Below are 19613 nucleotides of genomic sequence, written 5' to 3' on the forward strand. Positions count from 1 at the left end.
ACACACTGACGGCTTGGGCCAACTTTGACTAAACATCAAAGTGTTATGCGTAGAACTTTTGGCGGTAATTCCAGACACGGTTTTACTAACATGTTTGAAGCCAAACAAAGTGACATACTGAGTACAATTTACTAACATGTTTGAAGCCAAACAAAGTGACATACGTAGTACAATTTCCCCCACATTAGTTTGTTTGGGTTTGTTTTCCCAAAGTTAGGCCATGACTAATCCCCTAATCAGTCCTTTACATTACTAAGTCTTCCGTAAACTACTCTTTTGTGAGTTCGGCCCCCCGCCGGGACGACCCACCCGCAGGACCGTGACGCTCCCGGCCAATTAAACACAAACTAACAAAGAAATGGGAAAATGCATAACTGCTAGATTATTATTTTTTTCCCCTCTGAAAAAAACCCCCCAAATAACTCAATTAAGTTTGAAGCGTGGATGGAGTCGACGGAACTTTGATTAAAATCCCTTAACATTTTTTTGCTGTATTCTCTTCAAATTATTCCGAATCAGCTAAAACTTTCCAAGTGGACTTGTTTTGCATCTTTCTTGTTTGTTTGCCTGGCGTTGACACGATTTTATGACTTGACCTTTAAATAATAGGTTTAGATTGGCAACACATTTAAAAAAGATAATTAATATTTACAATTTTATAATTATCTTTTCCAAAGCAAAACTAAACGTCCTTGTAAGATAAACTTTAAACTCAGTTTTCATTTATATTGTTTGTTTGAAAGATTCTACGTTATTTTGTTGATGCATATTATACAAGGCTTATAAATATTGATACTTCGTGTGGGCAAACGACTATATTATTTGCATAACAAAGCTCACATTGTCTGACTGGTGTTCGTCCCAGCAGGCTAGATGAACAACACTACCAATCGATCGCAACCCTCTGCCATATCTCAAATACACCGTCAAATTAAAAACTATGTTTCTCTTTTTCCTTTTTATTAGTTATAACTTGATAAACAAAACACTAATATTGGTATTTGTAAGAAATGGTATAAGAGAACGAGGGGAGGGTGATAAGATACGGGAGGGGTAATAAAATACAGGAGGCCTTAGACCAAAACAAGACGACAGGGAAATATATTTTTTATTTTTTTTTATTGCGTGAAGGGTAAAGATAACCCGTGCATACTGTGCTGCAATTATTCCTCCATTAATTGTTATCACTAGACGTAGAACACGTCGAATAATTATTATGTATGCGACAAAAACTATGAATGAAAATCCAGTTTCCCTTTTAACAAAACTGTTGTTCTCAGTAGTTGAACAGTCTATTTTATGTTAGCCTTTATGAAACATAAATGGGTGTCAGAATGTTGACATGTTCGAGAACATGAGTGACTCATTAATAACAAAGAACCTTTCACAGTGTTGGCCTTTCGGAATGATTAAAACCACATTGTTGCTTTTCACCGAAAGAGAGATATTTATATTACTTGTGTTCCTGGATTATGAGCAGCCAATGGGGAACAAAGTGCGCTTACCCTCTGCGTAATGGGGCATTTAAATTACCCGGTTTATAAGAGACTATTCCAGTACGAAGTCAATACACCAACGAGTAGTACATGACACAGTAGAGCGTGTACTGTATCGACCCCAGACACAGGTGTCCACCAGATCGCAGTCAATACCAAGGACGGTATACGGATAGCTACATCTTGACCGTCAGGGATACATTGCTCATGTAGCACATTCTGAAGCAACTTCTGGACTAAAATATTTGAATTGTTAGCAATTATTCTGTAGTAAGCCTTACACTTTGCCATTGACCGCAGAGCCAGCGAATCACATTGACTAGTTGACTGAAACACACCGGTTCAATAATCTGTTAAAGGTAAGTTTCTCATGCAGTAATGCTTTCCTCTGTCTCTCCACAACTAAATCATAAGTAATGAAACAACGGTATCAATATATTTGACTACCTTAATCATATTATAATCCCATATAGGCCAAGTCTACTAATTATGATGTGGAATAAGTTATATGAATCGGGACTTTTGACCTAGCAGGATATTACTATTTAAAATAGCATTGTATTAAACAAAACATGACCTCTGATTCAAAATATTGTCTTTAAAACGACGCATAAAGTCATGTGTCTAGATTTATACTATAGATGCTACTCATCATTCGCAAGGAAATGTAAAAACCCAGAAAATATTTAGGCATGCTCGGAACTTTGTTGTCATTATGCCCGAAAGTATTCGATGAAATTTCACATTGTGCTCGAGGGAAGCTGTTTGTAAAATTGAACAATACATTGAGTTTGAAAGAATGCTGTTGTGGGAGGACTTGGGGCTAATGTGAAGGGCTGAGTGGTACGCTCTCTGGTATGCTATAGGCTATAAGAACATATCGATCGGTAATTGACTATTACATAACAATCGTTAAGTCGTTGCAATCGTTAAGTCGTTGCAATCGTTAAGTCGTTGCAAGAAAAGGTGGTTTTAAAACAACGCCTTTGTTTGGTGGTTTCTGAAATAGACGTTGAATCACACTACCTGCCTTTTTGAGAAGATGGACACTTCCACAGTGGTTTTTGGTATTCTGGCTGAACGCACCCAAACCAAAAGGTGTAATGATGTTTGCCCTAATTGTGGAATATTTCAATTCTCTTGGTCCTTTTTATTTAACACAATCGTCTTGTGCCAAGACTAATCAATTAACCATGTCATGGTTCAATTGTTTTAGACAACAACAAATTCAAAAGAAATGTTGATGAGCTTTCAAGTATCAGTTTTCAGAACGACTGGCGTATTAAGCGTATTAATTAACCATGCTTTATCTTATATATACCGACACGCTGTGCATTAAATAACTGTTCTTGATTTCCAGTGTGAATATATTAATATTATTTGTATTGTAAACCGTCAGCGTATCAGACATAGAGTAAATAAAACACTCAGCACTCTTATGACGTCATATATAAATGCTGGTAGTCTGAGGATGTGTCTCCTTTTTTTTTAATGAAGTTTCATATGGGATAACATTTCACTCTTTTAAATAAACGTTGTTTACACATTCCACAAAATCATGAATCTGAGACGACTTGCTTCGGTCATGAACCAATCGATAGCCTGGTACTATCCAATGTCACCGTACACTGTTCTACTGATTTCCCATGGACTTGACATCCAGGCTAACAACACGTATGACCGGTCATCAGTGACATGGTACCTGTTGCATGAACTTGATAGGTTAAACCTATATAAGAAGAATTGATATCTAATTAAATGGAGCATATTGGGCACAAACTATGTATAAAATAAAATCTAAATTACAGCCTATTGCATTGCGCATGCATGTAATTGTCAGTTCACGGATCGCAATCACGGTGGAACCCTATTAATTGATTTTCGTATAACCAAACTGGGAACGGAATTGCAAATAGTCTATTTTGGTGTAGTATTTAGTATTCATATTGCGCACAGGCAATGAAGGCAGTCCACTTTTTTCAGTTACCCCGCCCCCTCCATACATGTGATTTCGGTCTGACCCTCGCACAGATAAGGCAATTCGTTCCGGTATGAATAATATGATTGGTATTCTGTTTTGTTGTTGAGCTTGGTTCAAATAAAATCACGTCACTTTTAGGATGACTAAGGTCAAACAACTTGCCAGAAATGCAAATTGATTTTAAGGTAAAACAAAGCAAATCAGGACCTCGGAAGACATACCCAATTGAGAGATCAGGACCTCGGAAGACATACCCAATTGAGAGATCTGTTGGCCGATGTTTAAAACTGTCGCATTACATCACATCTTCCAACAATGACTCATCCAGGCTTATTCATGTATCTTTGGGAGTTTTTTTTAATGCTTTTCCTATGCCAACGTAAGCTGGCAAATAGCTTGTTTAATGTGATTAGAAGCATTTTAGCACATGGAATATAGGGTCAAAGTTTAACACTCTCACGCTTGTCTGAGGTCCGATGTCAAACACAGATTACGTGGGAAGAAAAAGCTTGTACAAATTTATTTTAAACATGTTGACAACGATCGGACGTTGAACTTTGCTGCATAAATAGAACCAATTGTCGTTCATGTTATTTGTTGCCATAAGTGAATACCTTGAACGGAGGTGTTTATAACTAGTGAGCGAACACATGTACATTTACATGTTGTATATATACCTGTCAGGTATATACAACTTCCTCGGGAAGTAAAGTTTTGTTCGCTCAGGTAGAAAACAACACGTGGATCAATTTGTCATTAGTTAATTCACTGGGTCTGTTAAGGTGGACATTAATTGACTGATCAACGACATGGCAGCCTCGGTATTGTACGATGGCCTTGAGAGAACATTCACACCAGTACAAAAAAGACAATTACGGCATTACGCTCTGGGACAAACAGATTAAAGACAATCATACCTGTTTTCGACGTGTGTGAGATAGTTGAGTTTGTTTAGCTCACACGGTTTCGCCCATGCATTCCAATTGCTGTATACTTTTCAGATTGTGGAAAGGAAAATTGTATCATTGGTGGAAAAAAAGGTTCACGTACTATAATTGAAATCAAAGCGTAATAAAAACAAACATGTTTGGGCACTGTCAGTGGCAAGTTTGACAAAGTGCGCCTTTACAATGACGTCACTACACAGGGTGCTGATGTCTGCATTTATTTATCATAATATATGAACTAGACATTTCTCTTGCTGTCATTTCTGACCATGAAGTATAAGGCATTTGTGATTACAGGAGTTGTACATGTTTCAGTGCCTTGTATTGTGTCTGACTGATGTGTTTTTTCAACACTGCGAGCTATTGATACACTAGTGTTCACAATGTAAACAACCAAGTTGCGATTCTCTATTGGTTATCCAGTAGTCATGTTAAAGAGGTACAATGTCCATTATTGAATGAATGGCTGTTTTTGTATGTCTGTCCTACTTTTTGTATAGATTGTATCAATGATTGTTTGTTTGTTTTAGTTTGCACTGGCTCATGATTGTAGGTCCTATTGCGTATACGTAAATGCTGGGGGGGGGGTGTCCATCCACCACTGTATGTTTGATTTGATATAAAGGATATAAGTGTCTTTTTGCAAAACAAACAAACGATTGTAATACGTCTGGCCCCTACAGACCTATTAGCAAATCATTAATGTGAGGCTCACAGTGTAAACGTAAACATTCATGTATTATTTGGGATCACAGTTTTTGGTTTGGGTGGGTGTTGCAACTACAAAGGTACAGTTTTGTAAATCAACCATTAGGCTGCAATGAGATTGTTTCTTCTTCTAATTAAACCTTTTAGACCACAAATACAACTCTATGAACTCATACAATTGATGCTCGTGAAGTCCATGCTTTGTAACCTTCCAATCAACATGCGGTGGGTTGTTATATTAACAGATGGCTTATAATTAATGAGGAAATTGTAGTTGGTCTTTAAGAATGGTGTGCCATAAGGAAATGACGCTAGGCCATGTTTAAACGCGTTGTTCTGATTTTCAATATTACATAAGTCATGGTTTCGCACAGCCTTTTTGAAACATAGTAAAGGGTAATTTTTGCAGTATTGTCCTGTAAGAGGACTGTGTTATTTCAGAAACGCAACGAGCCTATACTGTATATCTTTTATCTTAACTCTTGTATAACTTCTGAAAAGAATCTCTAAACACGTGAGGCAAGCAAGAGGAAGCTCTTAATTGGTTGACATCTGACAGATGACGGGGTCCAGGTTGCTCCCATCCACCCCTCATCAGTTAATTAGTGAATAATTAGTTTGATCCTCAATAGAGCGAGCAAGCCTTGCTAGCTCTGTGGAGGATGCCACTAGAGCTTAGCGTTGCTCTATGCAGGCCTATCCTCCATACATTCTGTATTCCCGTTTGACCTTCCTCCTTATATAAGGCAGTAATTTCAACCCTAGATATGTTATTTATATAATTGCCCCCGTATAATTAATTTCACCCTCTCTCTTTAGTGGTGTTGTACTGTTTTCATCGATGTGCCTATTGCATCATGGGATCTTTACATCGTTATAAATAAGTCACATTAACATTTCTTGTCATTGATCAGTGTGCTGTTTCCACCTGTTAATCCCCACCATCTTTACCTGTGTCTTAGTTATTTCTCGCATAATCAGCATTTGCCAGCCTGACCTCAAGTTGATATGTTTTGTTGATCGAGTATACCATAAAGCAAAGAAGGGGAATGAGTTTAGCTATGGCTTCCATCGTCTACGGTTTGATCGGTTTTTGTACTTAATTTGATAACGGTGGAGTCATTAATTACAATTTTTCACTGAAACATGATACATGTAATGCTGTTTGAATTGCAGCCAAGTGTTGATGCAACCTTGACAATCTCATCCGATAGCTTTTTCTCTCATACAACATTAAAAACAAACCTAAAAATTAATGTTTAAATTTAAAGGATTCTTCACCTCGGTCTTTGAACCTTGTCTCCAAGTCTGTTAACTATAATATATAAAAGTGTGCATAGATGCGTTAAAATCAGAGGCTGATTGGGATGGAGCTTTTAAGCTAATCTATTTTTGAATCACATCCCGTCTTTCTAATCACGGGATCAGCACAGAACCTCATTGAGGAAGTCTTTCATCAATGGAAGGAGGAAATAAACTATTAGATGGAAGGTTGACGCATCACACGATTTCATAAGATTATAACAGGTTGGAGTAGTGTGGTTCCTTTCTTACAATACAAAATGTCAAGTGTGGTTTCATAAGAGTATCGCCTTCTTGTGATACCTAAAAGCAAACATTAATGTTCCATGGGGATAAACATCGGAGGATAGTTTTCAGTCTTACAGTTATTCACCATCCGGCCTCAGAGTGTGACGTCAACTGCTCTAAAGTCATGTATTCAAAAAATGTCCCTCTGTGTTCAATGTACAATTTTTGAACCCTTTGTATAAAGGCATATTTTAAGGATGCAAAATCATAAAACGACTTAACTAATGATGCGATTCTGAAAATCAATTAAATCCATTATGTGGGATCATAATCAAATTTCCTACCGAATTGACACCAACTGCATGTTGGAACACAATCCTTCAATTTGTACAGTGAACGTCCTTGGTCAATGCTTATTCTTATACTGTGTCGCAGTGGTTTACAGTCGTGTATTTATTCACACACGTGCCAGTATAACAACGTCTAGTACCGGACTCTATATGCAGCAGCTGTGTTGACAGCAACTCTATCAGTAAAACATACTCAGTCGCGGTCTGAACCTGTCAAAACTATATGAACCGATATTCTGTCTGAGTTTCTCGTATGTGTCACGATCCTATTTGACTTGAAGAAAGGTACGTTAACTTGCTATGGATCTTGATTTTCACTGATATTTGTTTTGCCACTATTGTATTCGATCCTTTGTATTTTAAGATAGCTATCGCGTCGTGGTTGATGAAGTTTGCACTTTTAATTGATGTCAGTATAAACAATATTCGTATATCTCCGCAGATATTAATAGCGTTATTCTCAAATCAATATTTTGGTGCCATGTTTTCATTTGAAATCGACGGACACTTGTGTTCGTGTTCTAGATCGGGATGTAATCAACTAGAAAGTGCTTCAGGTGCAGAAGTGTTGCTTTTAACATGGAGCTTTAAATCAGGACTAACGTTATTATCATCTCTCTTGCGAGTTAAAATTAGTGTGAATACCCGCTTCAAACCTGTAGGCCTATTACTGAGAGCTAACCCTGGGAATTGCCTCGCAGATTAGTAATAACTTCTGTACACAATTTTCAAAAGCAGTTTATGTTGTCGTAAAAATTATCAATAGTTTTCGATTATTTGTTTTTTCAAAGGAGAATTTTTTTGTTTTTTTGTTGTTTTACATTACTGCAAAGTTTTAATGTCAACAAATATACAAATATTGAAATGCTTATTAATGAATATTATGCTTATCAGAATAGATTTTTTGATTGTTATCTTCTACGTCCAGTTATTTTGCAAAAATAGTCTTGCCAAAAGTCAATGGATAGTTGTGTGTAATATTGAATCCTGAACGCAGGGCCGCATATCAAACCCTCGGGCAATGTTGCGATACACTGTGGTGTGTTGTGATACATGGACATGCAGTAAAACCTTTATACATCGAATGGCCTTTTTGGAATTCAGTGTATGGTGCACTCTATCCCATCATCTACGATGGTTTATCGTAAGAGCATTTCCTTCATCTTCCATGATCACGTGATCCTTGCAATTTCTTTCTACGTCATCCAGTGCATCATGAAAGTCTCTAAACCTATCTTGGCTGAGTTTGCATTTGAAAGAAGGCAATGTTAGACGTCAGAATGATACTTCTTTCGAACCACGAACAATTGTTTAGATACACGCGCTTTATGTTAGACATTTCGTTAGCAACACGAGCAAACAATAGTCTGTGAAAAAAAAACAGCCAACATTTTTCATAAAAACAGTTGTCTTGGTGAAGACAAGATAAGTGTTATCGTAAAATCACCTTTTAAAAACATGTCGTATTTTCAACCGCCTACAATTAAATTATCATTTGTATTAATAAATCAATCAATTAACTTGCCATTGCTAAACACAGACGGTAGCCAACGCTATGGAGCTGCTTATGGGGGTTCAAGTACACAACGTCTAAACACGCATCAGCTGTATGCAAATTACTTTCGCGTGCTTTAAAGGCGCACTGCAAATGGCGGGGCATTGTCATAATTACGAAACAGTCAAACAAACTTAGTTTTTCTTGTAATTATTAAAAGGGGTTCTCATTTTTATCACTGGATTAAATAATTAGTGACATTACTAAACGTTTAAACGTATTCCAACATAAACATATAAACTATTGCAAAGGGGTAATAGTTCGTGTTTTAACTGAACCCTAGCGCACTAAATAATGGTAGTAACATCATGTTACTGCTAGACGAAGAGATATGATGATGAGCTGAAATGTTGAAAGCCTCCCATTCACATACAACCATTATTTCATATTAAATTTGAACCACATGCAGTCTTATATTCTGCTAGTGAATGGATCAAAGGACAATCTCCCTTGGCAATATTGTTCATGCGACATTATTGTTGGCTCGCCGCTTATTAGATTGGCATTTTTCTTCAAAATATATCGCCGAACCTGGTCGGTGGGTATTTGCTTGAATGTTTTTTAAATGTTGTGTCATGAAGACGAAAATACAGTTCTTTTCTAGTTGCAACATTTGTGTAGAATTAGGTCTATTGTATTTCCATGTTGATGCAAACACTCAGAATATGCCGAAGTCCAGGAAAATACTCAAGCAAATATCGTATTAATTTTTCTGTGCTTACTTGGTTCAAGCGACATTAACAGATGTTTGTGTGTCAAGTTAACATAAATGCCTCCTAAATAAAGAATTCCCCAATCAAACTCTAGGACTAGGAGTGTCTTTACCACAAACAAATGAATATTAATATATAGGCACAATGTTTATGGTTGGCTCTACGGCATGGCAGCTCTCTGCCACAACCTCCCATCGTGCCAGTTATTCGGGGTATTGGCCACCATTAATTTAGCAGGTCAGATCTTGAGTCGCTACTCACTCCCCCAACAAGCACGCCCCAGGATTCTTTGTAAATTAATCCTAATGAAATTTGTAAATAATGTTGTGTGTTGGTGTACTTGGTGTCCCTAGCAATAAGGCGGCATGTGGAGCTGGGTAGTGAGGCCAGCAGGCGTGAACTCGTCTACAGGCGATGTAGAACCATACATGCTGACACCAAGCCAAGTGTACAACATTTAATACATTTAGAGATGCAAATGACAATGTGGTGACTTTGTATTAGGTAACTTTGTCGGGGGCGACTTTGTACGGGGTGACTTTGTAAGGGGTGACTTTGTAAGGGGTGACTTTGTAAGGGGGTGACTTTGTATAAGGGGTGACTTTGTATAAGGGGGTGACATTTGTAACAATTTATCAGTGAATGATTTGATAGAAGTCTCAATAAAGTTTTTCCCTCCTAGAATGGGTTAAGCTCGAGGTAAAATGTACGTTTTCTTTCTTAGTGAATAATTCAGTTGAAAGCTGCGTTCAGGGTCCGTCTAATGCGTGCATCAGATATTTCCTATCATTATTGTTAGCGTGTTTTTGTTGAGGTTGAACAAAGATTTTACCTTTTCTATACTACAAGTGCAGCAATTACTTTTCTAACCAGTATTTGTTTCATAATCCTGGTTTTGCCTACAATCAGTGAGCTTACCATGTAGCATAATATTATTTATATTAACAAAATTAGAACCCCCATCTTTAAATGGCACAAGAGATAAGAGTGATTGAAGTTATCATTTGCTAGCCAAAATAACGCATTGTTTGGAGGCATGCTGGTTTGTGCAGGTCACATCACCGTTTATAGATCAATAAAAATACATTATTTTGTCCTCGAGAACAAAGAAGGGCGGCTCGTTATCATAATACATACCAGCTCCAGTGCATGATGCCATGAGCGCCATGTTTGTTTGTATTCAAGCAACGTTAAGATCAGTGTTTTTATGGTATTTTGTTTTTCAATTGTCTTGTTTAATTTTTTTCTTTACTCAGGGAGGTAGTTTCATTCAGGGTTCTAAAAGAGATGACCAGTTGAATATCGGGAGTATTAAACGTCCTTGTCAAACACTAATTATTTATATTATACATATTCACGCCATATGTTGAGGCATTCCAACTGACTAAAATGTGTTTCTATTATTAAGATTTAGCAACTCCCGTTGATTCACCAACTGTGATTAGGACATGTGGGACGTTCATTTTCAGAAACATATGGGTTTGTAATCAGCTGTAAATCATAGCAGACGTGTTGGCAAAACTTTCGATGTTTTTAACCACTTTTTAGTGAGGACTACATAATAACCGTTATTGAAAGGTCAAGGTTATCAGCGTGAAGTATGAGTTGATCAATAGCTTCTGTACTACACAGACGTCGGGATCGGTTTGCTTCAAGTCCTGGGTACTGGCCGGATAGAGACTTGACATGTCATGAGCCGAGACGGCTTAAATGCAGACGGGAAACTTGGTCTATAAATACATCGAAGCTTCCTGGTTACAACCATCAGAGTCGGGGCTTCTTTCTACATAGCCAGTCTCGAGATGCGGGTATTTGTGGATACAATAGAAGTCTATGGGTCTGAAATTAGGGTGTAAACTATTTGACTCCATCCAGACAAACGTGAACACGTAATTGTTCTTAACGCCGGCAGCTATAGGAAGAAACAGTGCAATGTCATGTCTGGGTTTTTACAGTCATTTTATTTAGTTCATGCTATAACCGGAGTAGGCCCTATCTGAGTTGTCGTTTTGGAGTGACAATTTTGAATAATATAATTTTTTTATTATGCACATTATTTGAGACCGAATCCCCAGCTCATTATGATTTTACTTGTCAACACAGGTATCAATTTACAGTAACCATGGAGACATCTAGCCTAGAACGTGAACTCATCTGTCCAATTTGCCAGGACTACTTCACAACGCCATTGTCGTTGCCATGTCAACATAATGTCTGCCACAGATGCGCTAAAGAGCAGGTGCTCTCCCTAGCAACCACCGTTGGCAGACAAGAGCATAGTTCATCTGAGAGCCTTGCAACCAGTCCAACGAACTCTGTGGCGTCCCTTCCGGTAACACCATCTCGACCCCTGTCTCGGAGCAATTCACGTTCCTCCTTCCGGAGGAGGTCGACGATCAGTGGAGCGCCCTCTGGGGCTGGCACACCTGGTCGAACGCCCTCGAGGCAGACGGAATCGCCTGTGAATAGCCCACGAGGTACTACGTCATCGAAGGGAAAGTCATGTGTCCATGCTTCCAAATTCTTTTGCCCAACATGCCGAGAAAACGTGGAGCTGGGTGAGAAGGGTTTGAATGGACTTTACCGAAACTTTGCTTTGGAGGTCATCGTTGACAGGTAAGACACTTTCTGTTTACAAAAACATGTTTTCAAAATTTGTGTTCTTTTAAAGTACAACGCAAAGATGCCATAAATAGTGATATTAAACGACCTTATTTTCCACTTGCACGATCACGTGAACTTTTTGTGGTAAAAGTTTATATGACATAAAAGAAACTGCAGTGTGTAAATGAAAATAACAACATAATTACTTTTAAAAAGCTAATCTAAAACAGAATTAAAAACATCTTTTTAAACGATTACAAGTTGTTGTACTTTGTACTTTTACGAGATTTGAAATGTCATTGCTCAAGATGTTGATGAAAAGAGTAACACCATATGGATCTGAAGACGGTATTATGCTAGAGTCATGCCTCTGTGGAATCTATCTTCATCTGGATACGATCATATACGAAGAACAAGTTGTTTGTCGAAGGTTATATCGTAGGTCATCAGGGGTTAACAATTTGTACGTAATATCGTAAACAGGTATTACTCTTCATGAGGTATATCTATTGGCAAAATGTTTGAAGTTTGATCAATCAACAAATCAAAGATCAAACTTCAGGGTCAACACCAATAAAAAACTAAAAAATATACTAAAATAACCTCAAACGAGATTATCACTGGCCTGTCAAACTTGTTTTGAATGAAAAGGCACTGGGGATCTGCAAGCATTTCCCCCATGAGCTGTTTCGTCTTTGCGTACCTGGATCATACAGTATACTGGAATTACAGTAAATTGTTGGCATGAATTTATCTAAGGTCAACTTTGACAGTGTTTGAGGCACAAACAGTCTTCTTGCTTCATCCCTAAAGATGTACCAAGGACGATCGACGTCCAAGCTGTCGGTCTGTACCTAGAGAAGGAATGATCTAGAATAATGTTTGGATGCCATGGACTGGATTTAATCTCTTCGTCAAAATTATAAATGCGCAAACATACAATTTTCGCTTCAGTTTATAATGAAGTTTTATTCGTTGCAATAACTTATTGAAGTAAATTGTGTCTTCATTTTCAGCTAGACGAAGCAACGGTTTATGGCACAAATTGGTACTGTAGAGCCATTTTGTCAACCACGTTTCTATCTGTCAAACTACACATTTTTTTATTGGAACGGCAATAGGCTAACAGGTGAAAGTAGGATGCACAATTGTTTACGGAATAGGCGGAAATTTGATCTTCAATGTCAACTTCACGTTGTTTTCGTTCCCGTCGTAGGTTCAAGCTAGCCGCCAAGAAGGCAGCAAGTATCCCGTGTGGACTATGTAAGGTTAAACCTCCTCTAGATGCAACCAAAAGCTGTCTGGATTGCAAAGTTAGCTACTGCAACGAATGTTATAAGAACTTCCATGTGTGGGGAACTTCAAGGGCCCAACATGAACATATTGGACCGACACATAACTTCAGACCAAAGGTAAGCAAGGAACTTTTGAATCTGGAGAGTGCCTGTAACCAGTCAATCAGTCATTATTACTTTTATTATATTTATAACTTAACATTGCCTGTCGATGGCAAGCCACTTGGAAAAACAACAAGTGGTTGGCTTAAAGCAGTGTTGGCTGCCTTTACTATTTATTTATAACTTTATTTTAACTTCTGCGCACAATTTGTACACAATGAAGTTCGTATTTTTGCTCATTGCTATTGCTGTATAGACGATTACCTGCACTGAGCATCCAACCGAGAGGGTGACGATGTATTGTGATGGCTGTCAGAAACCAGTCTGCCACCGGTGTAAATTCAGCGGCACTCACGCCAAACACAAAATGTCCATCATTGAGAGAAAATACACCCTTGTTAAGGTAAGACACACAACTACCTTTTGTTTGCAACTCTTCTTTCTGAATGATATAAGAAATCAAATTAATAACTCATTTGTTTTTTCTTTTCATCACAATTTAAGGAGAAACTAGAGAGTTATCTCGCCGCAATCAGAGGGAAGCGGGAGGCAATAAGGAACAGCGTAGACGCCCTCAACGGCCTGAGTGGCAAAATAGAGGTAAAGAGATTACATGTATTACTGTTTACATATTCTGCTTTTTATGGCTGCTGGATTAGACACCTTTTCCCTGTTAACAATATTCAAGAGTTTCTACTTGCACAGAAACTGATTCTATAACGATGTATTTGATAGCTGAAACGTTCCTCTTGGTTTAAGAAGTTGGGTCCACTTGAACTCTCCGAAAGTGTTTTAGTCAAAATATCATGCACAAGTCAGGAAGTTTACATTTATTTTAATTTTAACAGATTTCAACCCATATGAGTCACATGAAATTCTCAAATGTGTATTGTTGTTATAATGGAAGAAGAAAAGAGGTGTGAGTTGTGTGTATCAAACGTAGTTATCTTCTGATCAATATTATGAGAATTTACACTCAACAGATCGCGACCGAATGTCGACCAAGAAACCTGTCGATTAAACGAAGTTCAGTATATCAAATACCCCGATTATATAGTCGTCCTGGTGGGTTGTTGTAACACTAATAATATGGTTTTCTCTTCTTGATCGCATTTTGAATGCTTCAGAACAACCAATTTACCGTTTTTTTTACCTTGAACATTCTATCTGGTTTAGTAATAATGTTGAAGGTGTTGCTTCCTATTGCAACGCGTCTATCCCTTGGGTCTAATACCTTGTCGTTCCAGGGGCTAAACTTATTGTCCGCAGATAAATGCTGCAATTAGAAGTAAGACATAAACGTGACATCATCCATGGGCGTTTCCCAAATGTTGTCTCCATTTAATTGTAGACATCCTTCTGTTTAGACTGATGGCTTAGTGCATGATATGCGGATGGCAAAGTCCTTCCCTTCGAAAAACACTAATACAGTATTTCTCGTTCAAGTTTAACTCGTCATGTTTAAAATTATTTACATGTGAATGTCGATTTTTTTTCATTACGGGAGATTTTCTAGAATGAAAACAATGATGTTCTTTCATGAGTGAATGATTTTCTAGAATGAAAACAATGATGTTCTTTCATGAGTGAATATGATTTTCTAGAATGAAAACAATGATGTTCTTTCATGAGTGAATGATTTTCTAGAATGAAAACAATGATGTTCTTTCATGAGTGAATGTTTATCTTTCAGGAAAATGGCGGCATTGCACGGGACCAGCTCGCCACTTCACTGGCCACTCTACAGGCCACCTTGGCAGACCGTAGGTCAAACCTCTCACAGGCCACTGAAGCAGAAATAGGTCGTAGAGTAGAGGCAGTCCAAACACAGCTCAAGAGCTATCAAGACATCTTGAAGGGATGTAGCGTGGTGGATCTAGCACAGGAAATGTTGAAAGAGACAGATAAGGCTTGCTTTGTGCAGGCTGCTAGGCCAATACTTGGACGGTGAGTGTACTAGGTCATCATATGAGTTTCTGATTGGCCGCCATGTACATGTAGTTGATGTCAAACCCACGTGTATGCGCAGCACACGACTCTCAGCCAATGATATCGTTTCACGGGTGCACGTTTCATCAGTAATGGCGGCCAATGTAAGAGGTCTATTGTACACAAGTTGTTCTTATCAGGGCTGACTTTCTTGCGTAGAAATGCAAGTTCATTTCAGATACACAACATCAGTCAATACATTTTGATAACATTGTTCAGAAAACATATGATAACTTGTACTAAGGAAAACTTAATCCTGCCAGTTAATGAACAATAAATAGAAAATAGTTTGACATTAACATGTAGGAAAAAGAAGAAGCAAAAGCTTTTTTTGTTCTCTACCCTAAAGACAAAGACAATTTACACAAAAACGAACACTAACAAACAAAAGGGACATGGACATTATGCATGAGTGAGACTGGGCAACAGATAAATAATTACTAAAAGATTTGGTGTATTAAAATAAAAGATGAATTGAAGTTTATATAATTAATAGTTGTTCTGATGTTACATTTATCTTTTGACCTTGACAGACTGATCGAAACTGTAAAGGTCATAAAAGAGGCGGAACTTAGTCCTGTCCACGCCTACCATGATTTCAACAACTTCACTATCGACAATGAGGGTGCATTTTACGCCCTTACGAATCTCAGCTTTCATAAAGGTAAGCTGCGTGAACTACTTTGGATACAAGTTATACTTTAATAGAATTGAAACAGGTGGCCCAAAAGCCGAAATCAATTCAAGCACACAATGTGTAAACGTATTTCATTTAATTTTTTTTAATTAATTGCCAAAATTACATCATTAGTTAAAAATACTTAAAGAGGATCATGGTTTCGTGAAACTACTTACTCTGCATTATGGTGATGCATATAAAGCGTTTTAAAAGAGTTTTTGATGAGTACTTAAGTTTGATTGATTGTAGGCAACTGCTGTCAGAAGCCTATTCTTTATATTTTATGATCGGCAAATGTTATCTTACATAATCAAGCCAAAATAAATCAAACATTTTTAACCAATGAACAGCACCTGATGCTCCAAGCCTATCCACTAAGAGATGTCAATCATACAACCATGTGACCATCGAGTGGGACCCGCCCACTGGGAACTCCAAAGCCGATACATATCGATTAGAGTACCGTAAATTGATTCGAAACGACGGCGGGACCAAGCCGCCCACTCCGACCACTCTGTCCAGGGAAAACACGTTCAGTAGCCGGAGCGACTCGGGCTCGGACGATTTGTGGACGTCAGTTGAGGACATAAAACAATGCAGGTACGTCGTTTGAACACTCGTGGTGTTGTCTAGTGAATCGGGTCAAGACACAACATGAGTAATCTCAGTGACCTTTGAACTAAGACACAGTCATGTTTAGTTAAATATTCAATTACGAATGCGTTCGACAAACTGCAGACCACTTAATTACAACATGGATCGAGAAAGGAAGAGTCCTCACCATCGTCACAATCTGCACCTGCAGACGTCATGTACATACATAAATTATGCATCTGCGAGTGGATTTTACAAATAAAATATTTCCAATCAAATTAGTTGACCATGTAAACATTGAATCTGTATTTGATGATGAGAATTAATTTATTTTGTTTACAGATTTGTCCTTACTGACCTCGAGCCAGAGAGTAGATATAAGGTCAGAGTTCGTGGCGAGAATCTGGCTGGAAAGGGAGAGTACAGCAAGAGCGTAGTAATCAGAACAGTTCCTGCCCCAGGTAAGAATGTGCTGGTTTAAGTCGTAGCAAATAATATGCTAATTAATGTTATCAATCTATTTCGATGAGCAGACCTGAGTGAGAGACCTGGGAAATCATTTTGGTTTTCAGAAGTATGTTAACATCATGAGCCATTTTGATTATTTCGACTAATTACCTTTATATTGCTATTCTCTTACAGTTTTATCTTTTAAATGGACATCATGTCAACCCAACGGAACTCATGGACCCTCCATCAGTAAAGATGGTTCCAGAGTCACTGTTCGTCCCAACCATCTCTTCTCGCCCTTCAGCAGTCCAATCCCCTCCTCTCCCATCACACTTTCTCCTGCCTTCTGTCTCGGCGACCGGAAGCTCACAAATGGACGTCACTACTGGGAGGTCATTGTCGACCAATCACCATGCGCTGTTCAAATCGGCGTCATTAGTGAGAGACGATCACGCAGACTCGGTGACTCCATCAGTAGTCACACAGATGGTGACAGCGGCCATGATAGTTGCGAGGAGCTAGAAACCGACCGGGGTTCGCGAACCGATCCCACGGTGTTGATTAACTATTACGGAGGGAAGGTTTTCCTCCCAGGTGAATCAACAAAGAGCAGTAAAAAGGCAGGGATCAACGGTAATAAGCACAGTGTTCACACGCTGACGTCAAGCGCAGTCGGAGTTTGTGTCGAAGCTGACAAGGGACGCGTGTCTTTTTTCGACGGGGAAAATAAGGAGAGTTTCCACTGCGTAAATGTAAAATTAGAGGGCGCTGTTTATCCAGGCATAGTCGTTGTCGGTCCTGGTATCGTTAAATTACGGCAGTTAGAGGAAAATGAATTTATGGTGTGAGTTACCAGTAGAAAAATAGAAAGATAAGAATAAGAACTGAACCGTGAGAACGAATCTGCTCTTGTGGTTAAAACCTTGCCAAGTTTAGGTTGCCAAATAGCTTCAGAAAATGCCAGCGTCATACAAGTTAATGGAAAACTATAAAGACGGAATAGGGGCCTAAGTAGTGCAGGCAAGCTAAAATTTATCAGCATTAAAAATCATTTACTTAATACGATATAGGGCTGAGTATGATTGTCGCTTTTTGATATAGGCGAACAAATCCAAAGTGCCTATTTTACGCTTCAATTCAACACTGACTTCGATATGCATAAATAGACAAAGTTAACGTTAGGGTAAGACTTTGACATATACAAACAATTCGCACATTATTTATTTTAACTATTTTTACTATGTGTATGATATACAGCGGACATGTGACTTGTGAGGGGGGCTAAAGTGTTGTCTACATTTTAACTTTTAAGTTTTTAAGCTATTTTCTCCGTGACTAACATTTAAAATGTAACTCCACTATACACGTAGATGATATTGATAAAAAAGGATTAAACTACGCTACATGACAGATGGACTTGAAATTTGGATTCAGCCAAATTTGTAAGATTTAATGCGACAACAAAAAGTTCTTATTTACTTGGAATCTCTATTCTCTTATTTCGGTTTTATATTTGCGGTTTGCACTGAATTATGGCAACTCCAGAAGCATGCTAAAACTAATTGCTTGTAAACTATAAAGTCACTGATCTATTCTGTCTGGAGTAAAAATTATGTAGTTATTTGTTTTTTTGGTTCAAATGTTTTGCTGTGTGCTTCCCACCGGACTTTGTGCAGTGTTTTTAACTAGTTTTATCAAACTTCACTGTTGTATTCAATTATTTTTAAAGGTTAGTTGATTTTGGGCAATTAACAGCCTCTGTGGCAATTTTGTATATCAATTGTTGTTTTTGACGCAGAATGATTTTACTAAAACCAGCGATGTTGTTTGCATCACTGCATCACATTTTCTGCTCAGCAGAGTTCTGTTTGTTAAGTTGGTAAACAATTTATACAAAACACCAAACACTGAACAAATGTAACGGTTCAGCAAGTTAAGTCTCTTAAAAATATAAATACGCATGCAAAAGAAGAAAATGCGAAAGGCGTAATTTTAATTTGTGTGGCTGACTAAGTGGCTCATATCCACGTACTAGTACTGGTTGGCTCTTTGGTTGGCACTTCTGCACACTTCTGCACACGTAAAGTCACACGTAAAGTGCACACGTAAAGTCACACGTATACTACTTTTCTCTGCATATTTAGCATTTTGGTCCAGGATGATGCGAGATGGCGAATAGTCGGTCTTATCTGTCGCTGACGTTTCGATATCAATTTAAATTGTATACTGTGCACTTTTAATAGTTACAGAATAATGATTAATAATTTGTAAACATTCAAGATCTATGATATTACGCCCCCCCCCCCTTTTTTACAAAGCATCCAGCAGCTCGATCTTGTTTCGGCAAAAGGAAAAAAGTAATAAGGCCTGTTAAAAATTAATGGCTAGTAAACATGAAGTTATACAACAATTTTAATGAGTCATTATTAGATGTTGAAAAACAATTCTCTGATAAAAAAAACACGGTTCGAATGAATAAAGGTTCTGTAACACATTGTGTGTTTTTATTTCTCCGTGTGTGTCTATCATATTTGATTTACAAAAGCTGAGCAGAAGCGGAGCATATCCACAGTGTTAGACAATAGTTAAAGCTGAAGTTTTGTGCAATCACCTCTGTATA

At 38.0% G+C, this 19613-nt stretch overlaps 1 protein-coding gene across 2 annotated transcripts; it reads left to right on the top strand.

Annotated features, from left to right (window-relative positions):
* Positions 1 to 4797: 4797 nt before the first annotated feature.
* LOC117302338 (E3 ubiquitin-protein ligase TRIM36-like) lies at positions 4798 to 19381 on the top strand. 2 transcript variants are annotated; one of them, XM_033786244.1, is made up of 10 exons: positions 4798 to 4863; positions 11384 to 11896; positions 13101 to 13296; positions 13538 to 13684; positions 13786 to 13881; positions 14975 to 15228; positions 15804 to 15934; positions 16300 to 16549; positions 16886 to 17004; positions 17186 to 19381. In XM_033786244.1, exons 1-10 carry the CDS (start codon positions 4853 to 4855, stop codon positions 17839 to 17841), a joined length of 2373 nt encoding a protein of 790 aa, XP_033642135.1. In that variant the 5' UTR covers positions 4798 to 4852; the 3' UTR covers positions 17842 to 19381. The 2 variants fall into 2 exon arrangements, with proteins under 2 accessions (XP_033642135.1, XP_033642136.1); XM_033786245.1 differs by lacking the exon at positions 4798 to 4863 and adding an exon at positions 7140 to 7297.
* Positions 19382 to 19613: the final 232 nt, after the last annotated feature.

Source organism: Asterias rubens, chromosome 18, assembly GCF_902459465.1.
Source record: "Asterias rubens chromosome 18, eAstRub1.3, whole genome shotgun sequence".
NCBI lineage: Eukaryota > Metazoa > Echinodermata > Asteroidea > Forcipulatida > Asteriidae > Asterias > Asterias rubens.

Coding starts and splice junctions, on each gene's coding strand:
- LOC117302338 (XM_033786244.1), top strand. Junction 11,897..13,100: donor TTGGAGGTCATCGTTGACAG/GTAAGACACTTT, acceptor TTCCCGTCGTAG/GTTCAAGCTAGCCGCCAAGA. Junction 15,935..16,299: donor GAATCTCAGCTTTCATAAAG/GTAAGCTGCGTG, acceptor ACCAATGAACAG/CACCTGATGCTCCAAGCCTA.